The sequence below is a fragment of the Berghia stephanieae genome, chromosome 1 (assembly GCF_034508935.2).
Source record: "Berghia stephanieae isolate SIO BIC M18660-M18661 chromosome 1, UCSD_Bste_1.3, whole genome shotgun sequence".
Lineage (NCBI taxonomy): Eukaryota > Metazoa > Mollusca > Gastropoda > Nudibranchia > Aeolidiidae > Berghia > Berghia stephanieae.
Window position 1 is genome coordinate 13,881,486 of NC_088360.1, and position 15,625 is coordinate 13,897,110.

General features: G+C 35.4%; 3 protein-coding genes across 3 annotated transcripts in view; 1 reads left to right on the forward strand and 2 right to left on the reverse strand.

Annotated features, from left to right (window-relative positions):
• LOC144968526 (uncharacterized) overlaps positions 1 to 6,071 on the forward strand; it is a 30,720-nt gene extending 24,649 nt beyond the window's left edge. Inside the window, exons 6-10 of the mRNA XM_078906988.1 lie at positions 840 to 944; positions 1,484 to 1,639; positions 2,221 to 2,385; positions 4,394 to 4,636; positions 5,739 to 6,071. Of these exons, the coding sequence (XP_078763114.1) occupies positions 840 to 944; positions 1,484 to 1,639; positions 2,221 to 2,385; positions 4,394 to 4,636; positions 5,739 to 5,828 (759 nt within the window). The 3' untranslated portion in view covers positions 5,829 to 6,071. The remainder of the gene's footprint in view (positions 1 to 839; positions 945 to 1,483; positions 1,640 to 2,220; positions 2,386 to 4,393; positions 4,637 to 5,738) is intronic.
• LOC144968549 (putative small nuclear ribonucleoprotein Sm D2) overlaps positions 1 to 15,625 on the reverse strand; it is a 399,977-nt gene that overhangs the window by 287,626 nt on the left and 96,726 nt on the right. The gene's annotated exons all lie outside the window — the stretch shown is intronic.
• Positions 12,432 to 15,625, reverse strand: part of LOC144963359 (uncharacterized) — a 7,133-nt gene continuing 3,939 nt past the window's right edge. Inside the window, exon 3 of the mRNA XM_078897318.1 lies at positions 12,432 to 13,775. Within this exon, the coding sequence (XP_078753444.1) occupies positions 12,656 to 13,775 (1,120 nt within the window). The 3' untranslated portion in view covers positions 12,432 to 12,655. The remainder of the gene's footprint in view (positions 13,776 to 15,625) is intronic.

A 15,625-nucleotide genomic window follows, 5' to 3' on the forward strand; every position in this document is an offset into this window, starting at 1 on the left:
TACAAAGAGGCATCAAAAATAATAAACCATCCTGTTGATGAAGTAGAAAGAATTCATGGAAAAGCAATAGAAAGGAAAGCATTCTCAATTACCAACAATAAAAAAACATTTTATACCATGAATTTGATATTTTGCCATCTGGGAGAAGTTTTTGTCAGATTAAATGTGGAACTAACAAGTATAAATCAACGTTCGTTCCATCAGCAATAAAAATGTTGAATATTTCATATGGTACAGCAAAACCAAGGATTGATGCGTTGACTGATTGACTGATTAATTTGTTTAATGTTAGGCTAGATGAAGTGACCAATTGATAATGATGATAATATTTGGTGTTGAATTGCCAAGAATGTAACGAATTGAAAATGAAATGAAAATGTTAATGTTGTGTATGTCGCATGCGTGAAAGAAAGAGAGGAAGAGAGAGAGAGAGAGAGAGAGAGAGAGAGAGAGAGAGAGAGAGAGAGAGAATGGGTAGGAGTGAGGTGTCTGTTCAATGTTATAGATATCATATAACGTTATGACAAGTGTAACTAAATGACAAATTGCCATATTTGTGGACAATAAAGATCTATTATTATTATTATTATTATTATTATTATTATTATTATTATTATTATTATTATTATTATTATTATTATTATTATTATTATTATTATTATTATCATAACCATATTAATCGTCTATTCAGTCGATCGATATTTGAAGTATGAGTATTTTGGTCAAAATATTAAATACGAGTTGGGGTTTTTTTCAGACTACGTTTTCTCTGTTCTGGGCACTTTTTTCCGGGTCTATTCATGGACTTTTTTTGTGTTTCATTTTATTGTATATTTTAGCTGAAGGAACTGGAATGCCCCCTTCCTCTTAACTTCCTCGACTCCAGTCCTGCAGTAACGCCAAAAATGCGAGGGGTGCTCATGGATTGGCTTATTCAAGTACAGGTGTGTACATATAAATCAATAATAATGATGAGGACGATAATGATAATAATGATAACAATAATGATAATGATGATGATGATAATAATAATAATTAATAATAATAATAATAATAATAATAATAATGTTAATGATAATAATGATAATGTTAATAATAATAATAATAATAATAATAATAATAATAATAATAATAATAATAGTAATAATAATAATAATAATAATAATAATAATAATAATAATAATGATAATTTGGGTTAAGGATTTATTACTTTAAATTAGGATATTTTTCCCCTTAAAAGGTATACCATTTTTATTGTTTGTCCGCTTATTAACAGAACATATGATCTTTTGCGCGCTCTGTTCATGTAGATAAAAGTCACTAGTTTCGATCTTTATGTGTTCTTTTTCTGGCGGGTTTCTTACTTTAGAATCAACTGCATTATATATGCATTATATATATATATATATATATATATATATATATATATATATATATATATATATATTGTAATTTGGTTGATATCAATTTGTATTTGTCCCAGGCTCATGAGGAGTTGGAGGAAGAGACTCTTCATCTGTGTGTGGCTCTCATTGACCGATATCTAGCGTCAGACAGGGTCAACATGTCTCGTCTTCAACTGGTTGGGATCACGTGTCTTCTTATCGCCACAAAATTCCTGGAAAGATTTGCTCCAGAGGTAATTTATTATGCAAAATAACTGTAAATAAGAGTAGGGGTGGGAAATAAATTCATTTATTGAATAAGGCAAAGAACCTTCTTACCAAATAGCCTTTGGCAAACGGATATTGAGGCAGATTACTAGCTTTGAAATAGCTTGGATTATATTGGTGTGGGTCTTTCTTTCCAATCACAAGAAAATGTAAATTTTCAACGTGAGAAAGAATGGGTAGTCTATCTGGCAATGTGGAATGATTTAGGAGTGCTGCTACAAAAGCAACAGTCAACAGATGACTAAATCTGTTTTTAAAGAATGGGTCAAATTGGTGAAACCCTGGAAATGCACTGTATAAAAATGTTATCTAATTAGAAGTTCAGGATACTTCTCTCCGTTTTGTAACATGATTGTTTTCGGAAGTCAACATTGTCTTGGAAAATCTCTTAAATATCCGTTGGAAATGTTGTTGTTTTTTTAGAGTTCAAATAATTATTTGTGACCCAACGCAAACATTTTGAACGTTGGACGGACTCAGCGTGCTTTCTTTAATTTCTTTAAAATGGCATATACTTGACAAATAATATTTTGCCTTTCATTATCAGATCTCCACCCTGTGCTACTTGACCGCCCACTCCTTCAAACCCAGCCAAGTCATCAGGCACGAGATTCAGGTGTTGATGACATTGGCCTTCGATCTCTCCATTCCCGTTTCCGTCACTTTCCTGAGAAGGTACCTGCAAGTACACGAAGAACAACAGCCTCAAGAGGTATGTTAAAAACAAAATAACAGAAAATAATATTGTGTCTGCATGTGTCTGTGTTTTTGCGTGCGTGTGTGTGTACGTGTGTGTGTGTGGGGGGGGGGGAGAGAGAGAGAGAGAGGGAGAGAGAGAGAGAGAGAGAGAGAGAGAGAGAGAGAGAGAGAGAGAGAGTTTTGAAGGGGAGGATCCCCTCAGGCACATTTGCCCTCTTTGGCAGAGGAATTCATATTGGCTCATTTTACATTCTCTTCCCTCCACATAATATTGAATTCCAAAAGTTCTGTCCTCTTCAACTTTGATGTTGTAGAATTTTTTAATTCTTTTATTGAATCAATTGAAACTTTCAAAAGTTAATATTTAACATGTTGGGCGTGACATGACGAAATCAATTAGCAAACACACGAAAAATTTTGGAGAGAGATAACTTTTAATACATTCACTTGGAAGAATTCAGTGTTTAAGTTTGCCTAGCACCTCGTGTGCCCTTCTCTAGCTTTCAATACAGCACGGCACCGACGTTTTGTGGACGGAATGAGTTTTCTCAACAGAAACTTCAATCCCATAATTAATCATCATGCGCTGAATTTTCCAATTTTACCATGATGAATAATAAAGCCAAAATAAAAGTTCTCGTTAAGATTTCAAAATCAATACTGCGTTTGGATCACGTAGTCACCAGATGTGTTTTGTGTTAAAAACAACACGATGAGCACGGTTTGATTTTTGAAGTCAAACTACGATGTTATCGACTTTACGACATTGAAAACTAGGTGAGTTGTTTTCATTCTTCAAGACAACACAATGACCGAATGATTGCGTGGTAACTTTAGAAAAATTATAAACAAGCATTGGAAAATCACAACACATCAAATTATGTTGGACATAACTTTTGGAACGCAGTATAAATATCTCTTTCTGGTCGCCATTATACCATCAAGTTTTGCCTTAGCTCTGTCTTGTGTCTTTTAATTTTAAAGATTGTGAATTTTTTTCTTCGGAATTTATTTTTATTGTAAACCATCCAGTCTGATATTGTTTAAATATCAATAACCATTTAAGCATTTCTCTTCTGCCTGTGTCTGGGCGGGATTCTTATGCAATCTCTACTCTATGGACGTATGGGAAGTTGCTGTTTTAGTTGACGTCATTTGAGCGGGTTAAGACGAGTAATTTATCTTATTTTTCAAATAATGTTCACTTTCCCTCACGTTAAAAAAAAATTCAAAGAGAATTTTCATTCCACATGCAATGTCAGTGTGATGTTAATCTAACTTTTTAATCTTTAAAAAATGAATGATCTATATATATAAATTAAGAATAACAAATGATATAAGTTTTATAGCGCCACACCCCGAGCAAGCAGTTTACTGGCATTTTCATTCGAAGGTAAAATACTTACATGTTCTGTCTGCCAGATCAATCGTACCAAGACACAAAACTGTTTGTACCCTTTAACGTTTATAATCATTTAAGGGGACTTAAGTGAGAATTAAGAAATCAACTGGCTGTCTAAAAACAAAACAAAATGTAAGAGCCGAGTGACGTCAACTTCATTTCATTCCATAGACTCACGATGCATCGTTTATGGGACCTTCTTCTTTTACTTTTTTAAACGAGTTTCCTTGTCTTAGTTTAATATAAGCTTTTGACCGTCCATCAATTTCCTTACTAGTGCCAATGTGATCTATGGAAATGATTCTTGAGAAGACTTTAAACTATTTAAAGACTTCTTGACGTCAAAAACTAGTTCCCGGTTCAATTTAGTTTTAACCTGGTGAGACAGGGAGCCACAAAAAGAATCCGGTAGTAAGGCAAGAACATGGTTTTCTTTTTAAATGATAAACCGAGTGGAGTTTTTTGTTGTTGTTGTAATGAAATTGACAGAATATAGGAAAAGGGGAAAATCTGAGGCAACTACTAAAGATGATGATGATGATGATGATGATGATGATGATGATGATGATGATGATGATGAATCAAGACATGCTATATTTCCACTTTGGTATCTTGACAGGTATCTTCCCTCGCTTATTACATCCTCGACCTCAGCATCACCAATGCCAAAATGGCATCCGTCCTTCCATCCATGTTGGCTGCCAGCGCTATCTATCTCGCTAGACGATTGGTTCTCGGTAGAAGACAGGCTTGGACGGCATCCTTGGCCTACTACACGTCATACAACAACCTAACGGACTTGTCCGACGTTGTCGACGAACTTGCCAATCTTGTTTACAAAGCTCCGTCGTCAAAATTCCAGGTACGGTATATTAACGTAGTAATCTAAAAACACAGACATAATATGCCGAGCAAGTTCTTGTTCTCTTTCGCAGCCAACACTATATTGTTGGTGATGATCGTTGCGGTTTTTTTTTTGTTTTATTTTTTTTTCTTTTTTGTTTTTGTTTTTTTTTTCATAATCTTAAAATGTTCTCTTGTTTAAGCCCATTAAACTTGAAAAAGCATTCCAATCGACTTCGAATAATTGCAGGGCTTGATTTAATATTGTTGTTATTGACAATATTTTGCGTTGGTTTGAGAGTATTTCCATTACAACAATGAGCCCATAACAGGTTATCAGACCTGCAAATAGGTACACGCCAGTTCCAGCCCATTGTGTGTTTTGTTTTAATGAATAAAGATTCTTGTTTGTCTAAGGGTTCTGCGTGATCTATTCATGACTTACCATTGGTGTGAGAATGAACTATGCGATTGATATGTTTTACTCAATATGACTCTGAGCGACTTGATATTTTGAACTCCCAACGATGACCCTTATAAAAAGTCGATAGTCTGTACTCTGTTACATGACATATCTAGTTATCTAAACAGAACATGCGATGGTGTATAATGGAACTGAAAATCCATCTTTTCGCTGAAAGTGGTCAGGGATTGCATGGAAACAATGATTGCACAAGTCAGGGCCCGAGTAAGATGCTTTACGTTTATACTGACATGGGCCAGCCCACAGCTGTGGGCCAGCCTGACTGAGCATTGTTGTCTTTGTCTCGTGATATGAGGGTTCAACAAACCTGTCCCACTGTCTGGCCTCCAGCAGGTCGCCTCGCCTTACCTCACTTAGCAGCGCTGTATTGTTACTGAACCCTGGGTTATATGTGTTCCTTTAGAATAGACCCAATAATTTCCCTATGGGCACTAATAAAGGAAATGTTTCATATATCACACCTGCAAATTGAATCAGGGGATTCAAGTCCACACTAGAAACATGCACAGAATAGAAATCTGAAGATTAATCTGTACATTGGTATTATTGGCAGCGATGGGTTCACCTGTCATTTGAAATATTATCCACTTTCAGACTGGTACTTTAGAAAATCTCCTCTCATATCTTTGGTTTACAGGGAGCCCGAAATAAATACAACACAGAGCAACACTGTTTTATAAGTCATTCCAAGATAACAAGCCCAGAGACGGTGGAAACGCTCTTTTGACTTTTGATGGAATTCTCTTAAATCAGCAAGATACAAAGTAAAACTATCAGTGTTGACTTGTATCTTGCATGTGAGTGTGAATGTAAGGACTAAACCTCAACAAAAAGGGGTTATTGTTTAATGACTTTACTTATTGCTCATTTCCTACATGTATTTTCATTTCATGGTAATGAGAATTGTTGATCGTGGGTTGCTGCAAATAAGGGTGTTAGTTTTGTAATAAAATCATTACATCAGAATAAACCGTTTGTCTTTCTTATTTTATGATTATGCTTTAAATTTTTAGTTGTTAAAGACGCTGGAAGGCATAGGTCTGTAATGCCTGCTTGGTTGCTAGATATGCCAAAAAGGCTTCACTCATATAGCTGTTATAAATGAGGGAAATACGAAGCCTATGAGTATCAATATTGAACTGCTGTGACTGCAAGCACTCTCTAAATCCTTTATTGAGACTTAACTATTAGTGCACAATGATGGTCTCATTGACATTTTGTCATGAAATTATTGAAATGATTTATGTTGCAACTCTTAAAGATGAATTCAGATGAAGATGGTGAAATAAATAGACATGATTCTGATCAAATGGCTGATTTATTCTTAGCTTAGGTAATGGCGATTATGATAACAATTCTGAGATAGAGGTTTCAAGAACTCGTTTTTTGTTCCAGTTTCATTGATAATGACAAAGAGATAGGGTCTCAAACTAGTAGTGTACGTGGCCGAAGTCGGCATGGCGCGTGTGATGGTGTTGATAATGATTGAGTTTGGAATGTTTTTGAAATCCTGTAGATTGGCTAATGAACTTTACTGAAAATACAAACTAAAACAATATTGAGTCGAATGAAAAAAGAAAAGACGATTTCTGTGCTATTTCAGGCTTCTATTTCCTGATATTGTACTGTCGTCCTCTTGTAGTCTTTCTTTCTCTCTATGATTTTGAATATTTTTCAGTCACTTTACTTAGCACATAACACTAACAAAATAAATGGAAACACCACAACAACAAAAAAAATTCCAATACATACAATTGTCAATAATATCCAGCCTTGAAACAATGTCTATTTTCATTTCGGGTGGAATTGAGGGTCATAATGTACGGTAACATAGCAAATTTGCATATTAATTAGCTTTTCAAGATGACTGCCATAGTTACATGACCTAATTTGCATATTTGATTGTTGTGGCATGTTCACAAAACTGTCCACTACTATCCATGTGAATGCCATGAATGTGGTTATCTTTTTGTTGCATTTTTACTAACATTACCCATTTTAAACTGATATTTTACCAAAATGATTCGCAACTGGGGAAAAAATGTGTGCCAAATTTGTTAGCAACTATTAATCACTGGCTACCCTTATAAGATGTGATGATGTTTTGATGAACAATGCCTCAAACTGGGTGGGGTTTCTGACCTCCCATAGTGGGCAGGGAGGTACATACTGTGTCTTCTATCCCCCTATGTCTGTTTTCCAACATGTTTTCTGTTTTTGTCTTGGATTGAGATTACTTGGTTTTGTCCTGACCCTGGCCGGATACCCTGGCTGGGAGGGAAACAGTCAAATGTATAGTTAGTTTTGGGAGATGATATTTTTTCCTTGTAAATCATCTCTCTGTTATGCACTGTATTGTGTTTTGTTTATGTATTATATGATTTGTAAACATTTGTATTCCTCTTAGTGGGGACCTGTGCTTTTAGGTGATCTCAAACTAAGTACACTGATAGTATGCTTTTGGAATCTACAAATGTTGCCTATTTGAACCAATTCTCCTTTGTCTGCCTTATTCTTGGATGCTTTAATTGTAATTCTAAAACTTTTTACTATCCCATTTTCTTCCTTTTTACTGGCGCTGATATGACCTTAATGTGTTGCAAGCGCCGTAAAACTCTTAAAAACAAACAAAAACAATGCCTCACATGTGCTGTGATAGAGATGATCTGAGTCTCCCTTCCAACAGGGACTCGTTTAAACGTCATGATGAGGCCTTCAGGAAGTCTCAGCAACAGTAGATTGCTGTTAAGGGCTGCTTTTGTTCTTCCTTTGGCTGACTTATCTATGTCATAGTGTAAAGGACTAAACGTCAAAGTTCGACACGACATGAGTAAGATCGGAGGGTTCGAGCATGGGATAGACACCTCGGGGGTATGTCTTAAGTGAGACATCTTGCACTTAGTTTACTTGTTTTATCGTTCTTTTCGAAACGGACATTTATGTTGGAAGTGTTCTGGTCTATAAAATTATTTTAAGCGCCCTCTGTCGATTTGCGCGATTGCAGCAATGTGCAACAATCCTGTTGTAGTAGTGGAAGTGGTAGTAGTGGTGGTAATGGTGGTAGTAGTAGTAGTAGTAGTAGTATGTTGTGGTTGTTGTTGGTTGTTGTTGGTTGTTGTTGGTTGTAGTAGTAGTAGTAGTAGTAGTTAGTAGTTAGTAGTAGTAGTAGTAGTAGTGGTAGTTAGTGGTAGTGGTAGTAGTGGTGGTGGTGGTAGTAGTGGTGATGGTGGTGGTGGTAGTAGTAGAAGAAGAAGAATCGATCTGCAGATTTTTGTGGATCCACGGAATGCGCAACAATCCATCAAGTGTTACTCATTCTGAAGATCGGTACTAGAACTACTAATATTACTACTACTACTACTACTACTACTACTACTACTACTACTACTACTACTACTACTACTACTACTACTACTACTACTACTACTACTACTACTACTACTACTACTACTACTACTACTACTACTACTACTACTACTATACTACTACTACTACTACTACTACTACTACTACTACTACTACTACTACTACTACTACTACTACTACTACTACTACTACTACTACTACTACTACTACTACTACTACTACTACTACTACTACTACTACTACTACTACTACTACTACTACTACTACTAACTATACTACTAACTACTACTACTACTACTACTACTACTACTACTACTACTACTACTACTACTACTACTACTACTAAATACTACTACTATACTACTACTACTACTATACTATCTACTACTACTACTACTACTACATACTTACTACTACTACTACTACTACTACTACTACTATACTACTACTACTACTACTACTACTACTTACTACTACTACTACTACTACTACTACTACTACTACTACTACTACTACTACTACTACTACTACTACTACTACTACTACTACTACTACTACTACTACTACTACTACTACTACTACTACTACTACTACTACTACTACTACTACTACTACTACTACTACTACTACTACTAACTACTACTTACTACTACTACTACTAACTACTACTACTACTACTACTACTACTATACTACTACTACTACTACTATATACTACTTTACTATCTACTATTACTATTACTATTACTATTACTATTACTATTACTATTACTATTACTATTACTATTACTATTACTATTACTATTACTATTACTATTACTATTACATACTTACTATACTACTCCTACTCCTACTCCTACTCTACTCCTAACTACTACTCCTAACTCCTACTCCTAACTCCTATCCTAACTATACTACTAAATATATACTAACTACTACTACTAACTACTACTACTACTACTACTCCTACTACATCACATTACAAGTATTGTTGCATTGTTGCGCGTTCTGTGGATCCATAAAAAGCGCTGCGCAATCGAATGATCGCGCAAATCGACAGAACGTGCCTACCACATATATAGCAGCAACGCCTTTGTCTCTAAATTGTGCAAGTATATAACAGGGCGCATGAAGTCTGCGTTGCTTTTAAAATCACTTTTGGCCATTCTTAGGTTATTTAAATATGTTATTCTCTGTCTTCCTCAAGCTCTCTTTCCTTCAATCATCCCAGATTTCACCAACTTTTCTATTCCGTCTCTTCTCCACACATGTCCTACTAGAAACCGAAACCGACTCTTTCTGATTATATATATCAATATTCTTCTTTTTCTCGCATTCGCCAACACTTCCTCGTTCGTATACTTATCTGTCCATGATAACCTCAACATTCTTCAATACATCCACATCTCAAATGCCTCTAACCTGACCTCCCATAGTGGGCAGAGAGGTCCATACTGTGTCTTCTATCCCCCTTATATAATGTTTTCCAACATGCTTTCTGTCTTTGTCTTGGAATGAGATAACTTGGTTCTGTTCTGGCCCTGGCCCTGGTCGGAGTCCTAGCTGGGAGGGAAACAGTCAAATGCTTAGTTATTGTTTTGGGAGATGATATTTTTTTCATTGTAAATCATCTCTCTGAAATGGATTATTATATTTGATATTTTGAATGCATAATGTAGGCATTTGAGTGTGTTCCTCTTTTTTGGATTTTGTGCTTATGTCCGGATGAGACTTGTAGGTGATTTAAAACTAAGTACATTGGTGGTATGTTCTTGGAATCTACATCTGATCCCTATTTGTTCCCAGTTCCCCTATGTCTTCCTTTTTCTTGGGTGCTTTAATTGTAATTCTAGAACTTTTTAATAACCCATTTTTCCCTTTTTACTGGCGCTGATATAACCTAAACGTGTTGCAAGCGCCGTAAAACTCTTAAAAACAAGAACAAAAACAATATCCCATTTTTCCCTTTTTACTGGCGCTGATATAACCTAAACGTGTTGCAAGCGCCGTAAAACTCTTAAAAACAACAAAACAATCTCTAACCTCCTCGTACATTCTTTGTCAAGCGTCCACGTTTCACAACCGTATAAAAGGGTACTTATAACATATTATATTTCCACTAGTTTCATTATGGTCTTCAACTTTATGTTGTTGCTTGACACAACTGGTCGCATTATATGAAACACATTATTTGCTATTGCTAATCTTTGTTATGTCACGTGCGTCTTGGGTAACGATAGTTCCTAAATATTTAAATTTCTTGTTTGATGGACTTTATACACACAATAGAAAATCAGGAAGTGGTTGCACTCTTACACAATACAGCCTATATTCTTTTCCTAGTTTGAAATTGTCCACGCGTTTTATTTTGTCATGAGTGCTTGTAAATACAGCTATATATCTTATTTCTTTTGACCATCCCATTATCCAATATCGCAAGTGCCATAAAACTTTTAATTAAAATGTTACAAACATAATGACAATTAATCTAATTCAAAGGGCTGTGACAATTTGGAATAATCTAAAGTTTGAGACAAAAAATTCTAATTCAATTAATAATTTTAAGAATGCCATTGATAGAGTCTTACCACCATTGTATTTGATTTTGACGAATAATATAACAGGGCTTTAGATATTATTGTATTTTGTATATCAATTATTTGAAACTCTCGAATGTACAAGTTGGACATGCCAAATGAATGTAAATAGAATAAATTATACTACGAATATTGAATATGACATTTATGTATTAGATATTCAATTCTCAATATTATCAATTATTTGACATTGAATACTCATTATATAATTAATAAATTTTATCTATGCATAAAAGTGACATAGAGCATTTAAAGGTTTTTAGCTCTTAAACCTTAGATACGATAAGATAAAAAAACAACAAACATCTTCCTTGTTTATCCTTGTATGCTGCATACAATGGTTTCAATTACCGTAAAACTCCTAAAATTTACATAATATAAATGTTTTAACTATCCGATAAGCTTTAGGCCTTGCTTTCTTCAAATATATACAAATAACAATATCAAAATGAATGGAATCTTCAATTTGATAAGCGAAAGTAGATAATGTGGACGTTTTGCGTTTCCTCTTTATCAACAAAACACGATGAATGAAACACAACACACGAAGGAGATATTATGTGAGAATGGCGTTGTTGACGTCTGTTGTGTTTCATTCACCGTTTTTTTTTAAATAAAGGGGACAACTGGAACATATCGAACTCAAATGGTCACCACTGCATTGAATGATATTTTTTGACGCCTCCAAGAGATATCTCCCGCCCGCCCGCTCCTTACTTATTTATTTTTATTTTTATTTTTTTCATCTGAAACAAAATATTAGCTTGTGCTTGAATTTAATTGTGATTTGAGAACTTTGTAATATTATCCTTCCGACGCGCAACCCACTCCAAACAAAGATTTTGTCAAATTACGGCTAATGGTTTGCATTATGCGAATAGGTGTCAGTTTGTAAGACAATTATTCATTTACGTAACGATCAATTTATTACTGCTAATATGAAGTGGGCCAGTTGAAACAAATGTTTCACTTTGCCACTTTTGTCCAATCTATTCCCAAACCAAGCACATGTGGCGTTATTCTCAAACTGATCACTTTTTGTAAAAAGCTTTAACGAAGATTTCCTAAACAAATACATGAGCAAATAAATAAATAAATAAATAAATAAATGTGACCTATCGCCTCAAAACGGCATTATGACAAAGATGCTGAAAGTTGAATTTATAGCCAAAATTATCAGACTTGGGTTGAGTTTATATGTCTTATTAAGGAAACTGATTATGAGTTTTAAAGTGCTAAAATTAAAATCCAAAATTTTCATATTATTGATCGGTTTGGCTGCATTTTGACTATTTAGCTTTTGGATCATCCCGACATAATACCGTTTTGAGGCGATGGGACACAAATAATAAACGATCAAAGCTTGAATTGTTTTGGCATTCTATCGTGCCATTATGAAAAGAATAAAAATATGAATTTTTATTTGTTCTGATTTTTATCTCATTTTTGACAACACTTTGTACATCTTTATTTTGTTATTTACACTCTTATGGACATAATTAGATTTTGAATAGACTGGATTGGAGGTAACACAATGTTTGGTCACTGATTTGAAAACAATACAACTCAACTCTAACGCTGTCTCAATGCAATTACACAATGACAGAATTTCGTCTGTCGCCTCCCATACTCCTGAGAGCCAAGTATTGAATCTGTGACACTGGTAAAACTTCCTTGTTTTCTTCTATCTCTTCGACTTCTGATTGGCCAGGAGGGAGGTCCCTGGAAGCAGCTTCTTTCTGAGCAAAAGCATGTCGCGCTTTTTCAATCGCTGGAAGAAGGTTAGGAAGATCGGAATAAGATCTTCCAAGCTCTTGCAAGATATCTGGTTTGGTACAGTTTTTGCTACAAGTTGGTGGCATATCACGGATCATTCTTCGGGCTTCTTCGCCATTTTTTACAAGTGAAAGCATCTCTTCCGGTTTCCGCCTATCACGTCTGACGGACCGAATGGCATCCGGGTCACCAGGCCAGAGTTTGGAAGTTTGAGGACGGGATGTCTTTGTTGCCAGCAAGGACATTGAGCTTTGCGTGTGTAGAAGAACGGGCAACGTTTTAACTGATCGAGTGTCAGTCGCTGCCCTTTTAACACGACGCATGGGAATAGTAGCTGGTGTTTTCACCCCGTCAGCATCGACAACTTCGATATGCACATTGTTTGAGGACAGCTGGGGCATTGTAGACTGTCTTCTGATTCCAGTGCTGGCAGACCGTTTTTCATCATAATTGTTATTTGACATTCTGGAATGGCTATTTGTAGTGGAATGATTGCTTTTAAACACATTCATTGAACTTTCTCGACGTATAGGGGCAGTTAGTTCTCTAACTCTTACAGTGTTAGTTGCAGGGTTTGGCATGCTTATAGTTACATGCCCATTCGAATTATGAGTTGACTGCTCTATAGATGGAATGCGTCGTAATTCCACTCGACTAGCACTGCTGACTGTTTCAATTTTATTGTTAGGAGATGACATTCTTGTATTTCCCTTGGTGACTGGATAAATGGCCGCTCTCTTAGTAGTTCCACTTGTCGGCGCGGTTGGAACGTCGAACGTGTCAGCTGTTAACGAAGCATTCAAAGACTGGGCTGTGTTATTGGCACATGTGTAGAACGCATCCCTTTTGGAGCGATGGACTTTCTTCTGGCTATTAATGAACTTGTGCATCGCTTTCTTTTTGTTGGCTTCCGCATCACTTGCCTCTTGCTTGAATCTGTTTGAAGATTAGAATGGAAATGAAAAGACGTTATGGAAATGAGTATGGAATTGCTATCTGGATAGTCAAACATTCACTGAAAATGTTGACTTTGAAATGAAAAGGACAGAAAAAAAAATCCAATCATTTAGGGTCTAGTATCCCATTAGCGTTTCAGATTTCCAGTTTAAACAGATATTTTTGGATGCAAATAAAAGCGAGTAAAACAACTTGCACTGACATAATTATTTGTTCAGATGGCAATGTGTAATTCTCTTTTATTAGTCAGGCAATGAGTCCTGGTGGCATTATACAAAATTTCGAGAAGTCCCGGGTTTGAGAGTTTTTGCCAAGACGAGAGTCATTTAAATCGATCGATATTTGAAGGACGAGCTTTCTGGCCAAAATTTTAAATATGTGTTTTTCCAGAGTACGGTAGTATGGGACTGGTATCTCAGTTTTGAGGCTTATAGGTCTCTGTTAGTTTACTCGTGGGCATTAACAAACCTTTTGAAATATTGATTTCGTGTGAATTGACCTCATAATATTAGTCAATGTAATGGGCACAAAAAAGAGACACAATCAGTAATAAGCAAAGGATTCTCTTAATGACATTGGAACATTCGCTGCGACTTGAAAGCAATTTTAACATTATCCATATTAGAGTGATTCTGTCCTTAAAATGATACGTAACAAGCTACTCACCAATAATCGAGAGAGAGAGAGAGAGAGAGAGAGAGAGAGAGAGAGAGAGAGAGAGAGAGAGAGAGAGAGAGTCCCGACAGTTTCGTGACTTGAATGCTGTATGTGACTCCATATGGAAGTTTTAGTTATGGAATCAGAATATTACCGAAGCACAGCAAAGTGTAGGAAATATGTTGGATTCTCTAAAAGACAATATAGTCATAGCATTTATTAATCATGAAAAAATACCGTATAGGTGTAAGTCTAGGTGCCCAAATAAGTACACGTTGATTTAAGTCAATACGTATAATATCTAGAGACTAGGTGGTTTTACAACAATTTAAATGCAACTAATTTTTTGTCATTCTTAAATTTTCATATTTTTTTTCTTCATAATTTAAACAGATGTTAATTTATATTTTTGTAAACCATCTCCATGAACTCCATTACTCGCTTGCTAGAATATAGCTTCCTGTCGGTGTTTAGAGGTTTAAATCGATTGTTTGATAACTTCAGTTATGATTTGTTAAACTTATGGCTCGATTATAGTATGGGTGTATTTTGTTATTTACTTTTTTTTTTTGTCTTTTGTTGCTTTATGTTGATGTTGATTTTGTGGGTTTAAAAAAAAATTGCTATAATACTTTGTTCACTCTATATGATAAACTGATAAGAATTGTTGCATTGTAAATTGATTATGATTGTTTTAAAGTTGAGCTCTTATGAAGTTGAGCTTTATGTACCGCGATATCTATTAAACGTGCTCAAAGCGCTTTACAAAGGTTCCCGACCAACAGAAACACGTAACATATAGAACGAGACATGACGCCTGTTAGGCGATATTGTAATTTTTCCGACAGAGACAACGTTGTTAATGGCCAGGTACTCATTGTCCACCTGATTACGGTGAGAGAATTTGAGTTAAGAGTCTTTTCCAAGGGCTCAACTATGCCCCAAGCGAGACTCGAACCCAGGACTTTTCCATCCGAAAGCGAGTGTCATACTACAAGACCACATAGCGGCATAAAGGCTAATAAAAGTTGGAAGGATAGAGCTGCTGAAATAAAAGTAATTGCTTGATTTCAATAAAATAAAATAATAAAAAAGAGAGAACTAATTATAGATAAATAAATAGATAAACAAATAGGAACATGACGAACCCCGACCCCCCCCCCCCCAAATAT